Source organism: Morus notabilis, unplaced genomic scaffold (assembly GCF_000414095.1).
Source record: "Morus notabilis unplaced genomic scaffold, ASM41409v2 Scaffold845, whole genome shotgun sequence".
NCBI classification, from domain to species: domain Eukaryota; kingdom Viridiplantae; phylum Streptophyta; class Magnoliopsida; order Rosales; family Moraceae; genus Morus; species Morus notabilis.
The window spans coordinates 43,885-52,670 of NW_010362616.1; the positions used below are offsets into that span (position 1 = coordinate 43,885).

Below are 8,786 nucleotides of genomic sequence, written 5' to 3' on the forward strand. Positions count from 1 at the left end.
ACTCAGAACTTTTTACTCTGATACCATGTTAGTTTACCAATCTATCTTAAAAGCTAACTTTTAAGAAGTGGGTTAATAATAATTTTATACTTTCCGCTCTGATACCATGTTAGTTTACCAATCCATCTTAAAAGCTAACTTTTAAGAAGTGGGTTAATAATAATTTTATACTTTAACACTCCCTCAATTACCTCGTGAGAAATGGATAATGTAAAATATGCACCATACAACAAAAACGGCACGTCGTTTGAAGTTCTGCCCTCATCATCAGCGGAGAGATAAAAAATCAAGAAAAATATCTAAAACAAGAAAATGCCAAAGAGACCGGGGGAAATCCTTTTTCAAATTCCCTTCGGAAAACGGATAAGAAAAAAAGTATACCACACAGCCAAAACGACGTGTCGTTTCCCAAAACCCATAAAAAAAACTCGGGTCATCATCATCAGCGCCAAAAAGAAGAACGGTTGGCCGAGAATGAGAGAGTTCGTGATCGTCGTCTCCTCTTCTTCTTCCTCCATTTCCACTCCTCCAAACCCTTCTCACCACCACCACCACCACCGCCATTTCCGATCCTCCTCCAAGTTCTCTCCCTCCAACCTCCCCTCTCGCTCCTCCGCCGTCCGCTCCGACCTCCGCCACTTCGCGGACTTCGCCGGCGACGCCAAGCTCCGCGACCTCTCTGTCGTTGTCGAGAGCCTCGCCGTCTCCGGCGTCGACGCCTCGCGGCTCAGGTCCGCTCTCCGAGCGGAGCTCGCCTCCGCTGAGAAGGGGATTTCCGCGGTCCTCCGTGACGGAAAGGTTCGGAGCTTCGCCAGGCTGTTGGGGAAATTGGACGAGCTAGGATTTCCTCCGGTGGAGATATTTGATGGCTGGGCTTTGGAGTTGATACGCAGGGAATGTCGCCGCATTTTGAGGTGTGAGCAAGTGGAGGAACTAGTTGAACTCTTTGAGGTACTTTCAGGTAATATTCCTTTTGTTTTCTTGTTAAACATATATATATTTTTTTTGTAATTTTTATGGTTAGCTCAGTTAGTAGTATATAAATCCCTCATTTTGTTGTAGGATTTGGTAAAATCACATTTTTTTTATTCAAGATGTTGTTGTTGTTGTTGTTTTTTTTTTTATTTTTTTTATTTTTTTTAAGGGTTAAATTATGATAATATGTAGTATATAAATCTGTGATTTTGTGTTGAGATTTGGTAAAGTTCACATTTCCATGCTCAAAGATTTCAATTCGGCAAAGCCTTTTATCCTTTTTAGCTGCATTGATAATAGTATTACTAGGTTCTTTGTTTCTGTGTGTATAAGAAGAAAAGTTTCTTTTAATCAGTTATAAGCTAAGCTTATCAAGTTAAAGCTGTTGATTTTTGGGGAAATAACTGGTTAAAAAAAAAAAAAAAAAAAAACTAATGTTGGTATATTTTGATAAATCAAAACATAGAATTTAGTTGCTTGGCATGACACCAACCGGTATGAGTATGAAACACTTATATTAATGGGACAAAGCTTTTAAAATTTTCCTTTATTTGAGGGTTCTTATTTGGTATCTAAGGGTTCATCAGTTTTTTTGTGGTTTTCTTCTTGCACTACATCTGAGGATATCTTATCCTTGGATCATTTGTGTAATAATTCCTATTTATAAATTCTCTTTTCTTATTTTTTTACATACAAAAAAAAAAAAAAAAACAGTATAAGAGCGTCCTTGTTGGAGTGTTTTGGATTCGCTTATTTTTGTATAGTAGATTATTTGCGTTGGGTGACATATGATTACTTGGTTCAGGTTATGGTTTCTCAATCAAAGAATTAGTGAAGCCTTCTGATGTTATCAAGATCTGTGTTGAAAAGAGAAATCCGAAAATGGCCATAAGGTATGATTGGCTATTCTTCAGTGAGTTGGTCCACAGAAGGTTTCCATGTCAGGATGTGCCTTAACTGGACATGTTTGTTTCTGGCGTGACCTAGAATTCAACTTCTATGGGGGAATCCATATAGTATCTGGTTAACTGGTTTGATGCTTTTATGTGTTGCATGTTACAGGTATGCTTGTACTCTACCCCATGCGCATATTATATTTTGTGACGCAGTATATGAGTTTGGAAAGAAAGGGGACTTGGTGTCTGCTCTGATAGCACATGAAGCATCCAAGAAAAACTCTACCAGTACTAATATGTATCTTTATCGCACAATAATTGACGTTTGTGGTCGTTGTCATGACTACCAGAAATCTAGATACATTTATGAGGTATTTGCCACATTCACTGTCTTGTTTCAAATTGGTTTGCTTAGCTGGAATTTCAGATATGGTGTTCATTTTTCACTTTTCCTGTATTCGCCACCGCCTACCTTGAAATTTGCTTGCCTTTAGTTTATTATGTGAATCTAGACACTACTCGTGTTTTTCTCCCTAGATGACAATGCAATCATCCCTAGTACTTTATGTGATCTTGATGCAAAACTAAGATGTAGAGTTTTGTAGTTTTCTTCACTCTTGAATTTTCTAATGCAGGATTTGCTCAATGAGAAAGTCACCCCAAATGTTTACGTATTTAACAGCCTCATGAACGTGAATGCCCATGACTTTAGCTACACATTAAACGTTTACAAGGATATGCAGGTAATACTCTCCCAACCCGCCCCCCCTTCTCGCATGCTGAAACTGTTTTAGGTGACGTGTCTTTCGAATTTAGCCTTTTTTTTTTAATCCTTGGCTTTAGAGCTTCATTTGTACTGAGATTTGCCAAAATCATAATTTTCTCTTCTTGTCTTTCTTAATTCCTGTACGATAGCATCAAGAGAAATATGCTTAATTTACCCCTCTAATTTCCCATTGAAATATCTTTTGCTTAATGTGTATAACAATTTTCTAAAAGCGTAATTTTTTCCGTGCATCCAGTTATCACCCCAATTATATAACCCCAAGTATTTTATACATCCAGAACCTTGGTGTCCAAGCAGATATGGCATCTTACAATATTCTTCTGAAGGCATGCTGTCTTGCTGGAAGAGTTGATTTGGCTCAAGATATCTATAAGGAAGTACAACACCTAGAATCAACAGGATTGTTGAAGTTGGACGTTTTCACATACAGCACTATTGTGAAGGTATCTTTGACCATGGATCTTTATGCATTTGTCTGCTCATGATATATCAGCTGATGTACCCGACTCCTGAACTTCCATGTGGCAAGATATTCCGTAATCAATGCTCCAACTTTCCCAGGTTCTCGCGGATGCAAAATTGTGGCAAATGGCTCTAAAAGTCAAAGAAGACATGCTATCAGCTGGTGTAAATCCCAATACAGTTACATGGTCGTCATTGATCAGTGCCTGTGCAAATGCAGGTATTGTGGATAAGGCAGTCCAATTATTTGAAGAGATGCTTCTGGCTGGCTGCAAACCTAACACGCAGTGTTGTAATATCCTTCTACATGCATGCGTTGAGGCTTGCCAGTATGACAGGGCTTTCCGTCTTTTCGAGTTTTTGAAAAGAAATAGAGTCCAGGAGACTTCTGAAGAAGATGGCAGAGGAGACAGGGATAGCAATCAAAGTGCAGGAGTTACTAGTATCTCTCAATCATCTACTTTATGTGGTTTAAACTTTGCCAGAGAGCTTCCTTTTACACCCACAACTACGACATACAATATCTTAATGAAGGCCTGTGGTTCCGATTACTACCATGCAAAAGCTTTGATAGAGGAGATGGAAGCAGTAGGCCTTTCTCCTAATCAAATAACGTGGTCTATATTGATTGATATTTGTGGAGACTTGGGCAATGTAGAAGGTGCGCTACAGGTAGTTTGTTGATTGAACCCGATATTGACATTCAATTTTCTTTTTGCATTTTCCATTGTCTTTCATATTTCTTATGTGCTGGTTGGATTAGGAATGAAGATTCAGATTCAAGTCTTCCCTTGTGGTCCTTGCATTTGGGCATAAATTCAATGATATTATCCATTATGTGTGGCTTTAGTGTGAGCAACTCATATTATGCACCCCCTCTTTATCTCTTATGTCCGTTTCCCAAACAATATGCGTTTACTTGGAAAGAATTACGAACTGAAGCTTCCATGGGAAAGAGGAAGGATTTAATGTTCATTTGCAAAGAGCATCCTACCTATAATTCATTGGTGTAGTTTACTATTTATCATGTTTGAGTTTCTTGGCTGTAATTTTCGTTCTCCCGCGTAACTTAACAAGTTTATTTCAATGCAGATTTTAAAAACTATGCGTGCAACTGGAATTGAACCTGATGTGGTCGCATATACTACAGTTATAAAGGTGTTAAGCTATATGCTATAATGGTTGTGCCCGTTATTTATGGTTATTTAAGATAGCTGGATGCTACTTTGTATTAACTTAAATATACCCTCCTATATCTTTGACACATAATGCTCTTTTATTGATAGGTTTGCGTGGAAAGTAAAGATTTGAAGCAAGCATTTGAATTATTTGCTGAAATGAAAAGATATCAGATACAACCAAACCTGGTGCGAGCCAAATCTGGTGTACCACGTACAATTCTACTATAAACTGAGAGAAAGAATGAATTCCAGGTTGACGCTCTTTTTTGTTTTTAGGTGACATATAATACGCTTCTAAGGGCACGCAACAGATATGGTTCTCTACAAGAAGTAAAGCAGTGCCTGGCAGTATATCAGGATATGCGAAGAGCAGGGTATGTCCGCAATCAGATGAACATGATCCTTTTTCAATAATAACTTTAGCAAAAGAAAAGGGAAAGTGTGCCCTTAGTTTTACTAGTTAGCTTTCTGATGCTTCCATATTTCTCCCTTGGTCATTTTTGTAAGTGTTTATATTGCTTTATTGAGTATTGCCCTGTTTTGTGTCACTTTTAATAACTTAATTACACGTTCTCTTTATCCTGCTAATGAAACTTGTTTATCACAGGTATAACTCCAATGATTATTATCTCAAGCAACTTATAGAGGAGTGGTGTGAAGGAGTAATACAAGGCAACAATCAGAACCGGGAAGAGTCCAGTTCCTTTAACAAGACAGACAAAAAGAGACCTCAAAGTTTACTGCTTGAGAAAGTTGCTGAACACTTGGAAAAGCATATTGCTGAAACCCTAACTGTTGACGTTCAAGGGCTTAAAAAGGTATGCAAATAGTATAAGTCAGTGAGCTTTAAAAGCGTTGTTAAAAGCCAAGCATGACTCTGAGCATTTTGTTGAAGCATGACTTGGGTATTGTTGTACTAATAACTTTCTATTACGCTTTGCATTAAGATGCCACTTTTCTATGTTGTCAAAGTTCTCTGTTCTCTGACGCAATTTGCTAACAGGTCGAAGCTCGGATTGTCGTTCTTGCTGTCCTCCGAATGGTCAAAGAGAACTATACTATGGGTATGAAATTATGAATGGATTCTTCTCAAGGCATTGCATTATTAACAAAGAGACAAATGCATGTTACTATTGAGAACTGTGTGATGTAAAGTAAAACTCTGGCGAGAACGTTGCAAGGAGATAAACTAGCACTTAAACCGAACATGAAAACTTACCCCAACTTATATCTTTCATCACACAACTGATGGGGTTGTTGCATCTTTATCTTTCATGAAGTTGACAACGAAGTTAAAATGATTTGTGATGACAGGATATTTGGTGAAAGACGACATGCTTATCATCATCGGAGCTTGTAAGGTTGACGCAGTTCCAGATGAACAAGAACTAGAGGTGAAAGATGCAATAACTAAACTTCTGAAGGATGAATTGGGGCTAGAGGTTCTCTCAACAGGACTAAAAATCGAACCTAATAGACAAGTGGACTCGGATAGCTTAGGATCAAGTGATTTTTCTGGGGAGATGAAATATTCCACGAGAAGACCTGTGGTTATACAGAGGTTAAAGGTCACAAAGGAATCATTGCAACATTGGTTGCAGAGAAAAATTTCCCTTTTAAGGAATCATTACACCACTTGAAAATTTTGTAAAAGATGCATGTGCTAGCCATTTTTCTCTTTTATATATATATATATATATATATATGTATTTAGTCATTCCTGTACCAGATTAAAATGTAACCATTCATAGGCCATTTATAGAACATTCATATTGTAAATTGCTGGACAAAAATGAAATAAAATTTATCAATTTGTCTCATTGATTACAATTCTTTTTTTTTTTTCCCCCCTTACATTAGTATGGTTGCAAACTTGCAACAAATGATGTGCGTAGCCTGATCCAGTCTTGAATGTTATTATATTTAAGGAACTCAACTTATCAACTCTTTAGCAATTTAACATCAATGTCTGCAAACCATTACGGTTCAATGTCAATGGCCCACTAAACCTAAAACTGAAATAATTAAATAAACACAAAATGTTTTGATGATTCATGCAATGAAAGATACATCAGCATAACAACACTTTTGCGTCGCTTCAACAATCATCCAATCTTTACATGACTTGGCATTACAGAAACATGTTTACAAGTGATAAACCACAGCCCTCTCTCACTAATCCAGTCATGTAAGTTAAAGAACTTTCAAGTGTATTCCATAATAGAAGATAAATAAAAAGTTTTTCCTTTTGTGTCATTGATTCAAGTTTTCTTGGAGCTTACTCACTAATCCAGTTCTTTGCTTGTCCCCTGTTATGATATATATATATATATATATGTATATATATATATATATACACACATACATATATATATATATATATATATATATTGAAACTAGAGGTTGGCGATACGAACCCTATACTGTGGTGGAGTCAGGTGTGAAATCACCGCTAGGCTATGCCTGCAACTACTTCCCCTGTTATGATTGCAAATGATATTTGTTTACAGCCAGATTCAGTCTTAATATTTAGAACATTTGAAAACAATGTAGCTTAGAAACACTTTAGCAACTTGACATTATCTGCAAATGATTATGGTTTAATCATTAATGAGAGTGCACTGAGCATTAGTAATGAATCCTAAAAGTGATAAAAACACTGAGCATTAGCAAAACCAAACAGACTAAACTCAAAATGTTGCTATTATTCATTTAAGAGCAGATACATTAACATAAGAACAGTTTGGCATCAGTTAAGCAAAATGAACTAGTCATTACATGACTTACCAACAATAAGTAAAAAAATTCACAGCCCTCAAAGCCAATCTTGTTGCTGCAACTTCAGTGGCAAATAGACCTCAGACAGGTACTGGAACCCAAATGAGCTCAGCGCCTGAATTTCTGCCTTCTTCTTAGTCTTCACCATCAAAGTCAGCTCCTCAACCCACCCTGGATTCTTCTTCACAAAGTCCTCCTCCAACAAATCCTTCCCTGTCTTAATATCCTGCTCGGTCATTGGCAGCCTGCACTGCTCCGGTATCTTATACTTGTCCAAATCGCTCGGCCTGATCCCTAACCACTTGATATCTGGTGTGGTCAAGTTTGCACTGTCATACGACATGTTCTTCGATCCACAACCATAAACTGACAAGATCTTCAACCCGTATGGATCACTATCCATAAGAGCAAGCACCGGGAGCTTGAGCTCCATCTTCATCTTCCTCAAGAACAGTCTCGTCGCTACATCTGGCTGCCCCTTTGCCGTCACAATTATGCAAGGAAACCGATTGTAGAACCTATCCTCAGCCAACCTAATGTAAGCAGCATCCTTCTCAACCAACAGAATGAACAGTGCATCACTCTGCATATCCCCAACCCGATCGATATTCGGCGGGATCGCCTTCCCACCCATTCCCATCTTAGTACAATCAATCATATCACCATTATCACTGAAAATCAAACGCCCCACAACCACACCTTTCTCGGCAGCAATAACATTGAGGCTCGAACGAGTACAACCAAGCATACAGGAGACATCATCGAGGACCGTATCAGACTGTGTCTGGTCCTGAAACCCAAGCATAAAAACATCTCAGTGTTCATGTAAATATTAATGCTTTAAATTTAAGTATAACTCAACAAAACTATCGAAAAATTTCAGCAAAAATTGTCGTTAGATATTTCATTTTCTCAAAAATATATTAGTACGATCTGACTAAATTATTGCTCAGAAGAAGAGAGGAAAATCCAAGAGTACGTTAGGGAACATATATAAAGAAACTATCAAAAACCTTTCTAATCCTGTTGGTTTCTTTGGTTTAATTATTTGCCCAAATTTAAGCAGACTTTGCATCCAAAAGCACTGAGAAATGGGTGTGTGTGTGTGTGTGTGTGTGTGTATGGACATGGATTACCTGGAAGAGCTTGACGTCGGTGTAGAAGAGGTCACGCTTGGTGACATGGATGTTCTTGAGGCAAAGCTGGTGGACGAGCTGGAGGATCCTGGTGGTAATGGAGGTCTTCCGTACGGTGGAGATGTTGGCGTAAGGGCGGAGAGAGGACTTGTCTTTGAGGACGATCCGGTCGAGCTCGGGGACGTAGAGCTGGTTCGCGGCGCCGCGTGAGGGGACGGAGAAGGAGAAGCCTTCGCCGGCGAGGATGGAGCGGGCGATGGAGAGGACGAGGGACTCGATCGAGCACTGGACGGAGGCCAGAGAGAGGTCGGTGACCTCGCGGCAGGCGTTGGCGAGGGAGAGGTCGTTTAGGGTTAGGGTTTTGGAGGAGGACGAGGAAGAGGAGCGGAGGGAGGCGGTGATGCCTTCGAGGGTTTTGATAATGGCGGCGTCGGGCTTCAGGCGGTTCTTGAAAGGGATGTGGACTTCACCGTCGTCGTCGGAGCTCAGGTCCGGTCGGCGGCGCTTCCTCTTGTCAGCCATGGAGGAGAGAGAAATGGAGGTGAAGACTGAAGAGTAAAGGAGGGAAAGA

General features: G+C 39.1%; 2 protein-coding genes across 3 annotated transcripts; one reads left to right on the plus strand and one right to left on the minus strand.

Moving 5' to 3' along the window:
• The first annotated feature begins 443 nt into the window (after positions 1–443).
• LOC21387376 (pentatricopeptide repeat-containing protein At5g02830, chloroplastic) lies at positions 444–5,965 on the plus strand. Its single transcript, XM_010102535.2, has 12 exons — positions 444–961; positions 1,781–1,868; positions 2,038–2,242; positions 2,507–2,614; positions 2,937–3,101; positions 3,220–3,792; positions 4,213–4,278; positions 4,407–4,487; positions 4,578–4,675; positions 4,909–5,119; positions 5,305–5,365; positions 5,616–5,965. The coding sequence occupies exons 1-12, from the start codon at positions 475–477 to the stop codon at positions 5,939–5,941; spliced, it is 2,469 nt and encodes an 822-aa protein (XP_010100837.1). The 5' UTR covers positions 444–474; the 3' UTR covers positions 5,942–5,965.
• A 714-nt stretch (positions 5,966–6,679) lies between these two features.
• Positions 6,680–8,780, minus strand: LOC21387377 (DNA topoisomerase 6 subunit A). 2 transcript variants are annotated; one of them, XM_024168466.1, is made up of 3 exons: positions 8,216–8,780; positions 7,089–7,869; positions 6,680–6,779 (listed from the first exon to the last, which is right to left on the minus strand). In XM_024168466.1, exons 1-2 carry the CDS (start codon positions 8,735–8,737, stop codon positions 7,117–7,119), a joined length of 1,275 nt encoding a protein of 424 aa, XP_024024234.1. In that variant the 5' UTR covers positions 8,738–8,780; the 3' UTR covers positions 6,680–6,779; positions 7,089–7,116. The 2 variants fall into 2 exon arrangements, with proteins under 2 accessions (XP_024024234.1, XP_010100838.1); XM_010102536.2 differs by lacking the exon at positions 6,680–6,779 and having other exon boundaries at positions 6,968–7,869.
• Positions 8,781–8,786: the final 6 nt, after the last annotated feature.

Bases quoted from the DNA above. Each gene is read 5' to 3' on its own strand.
- LOC21387376 (XM_010102535.2), top strand. From the start codon at position 475: ATGAGAGAGTTCGTGATCGTCGTCTCCTCTTCTTCTTCCTCCATTTCC. The intron at 3,102-3,219 runs GTATCTTTGACC...CAACTTTCCCAG, and splicing joins CATACAGCACTATTGTGAAG to GTTCTCGCGGATGCAAAATT. The intron at 4,488-4,577 runs GTGCGAGCCAAA...TTTTGTTTTTAG, and splicing joins ATCAGATACAACCAAACCTG to GTGACATATAATACGCTTCT.
- LOC21387377 (XM_024168466.1), bottom strand. From the start codon at position 8,737: ATGGCTGACAAGAGGAAGCGCCGCCGACCGGACCTGAGCTCCGACGAC. The intron at 7,870-8,215 runs GTAATCCATGTC...CTTGGGTTTCAG, and splicing joins CCGACGTCAAGCTCTTCCAG to GACCAGACACAGTCTGATAC.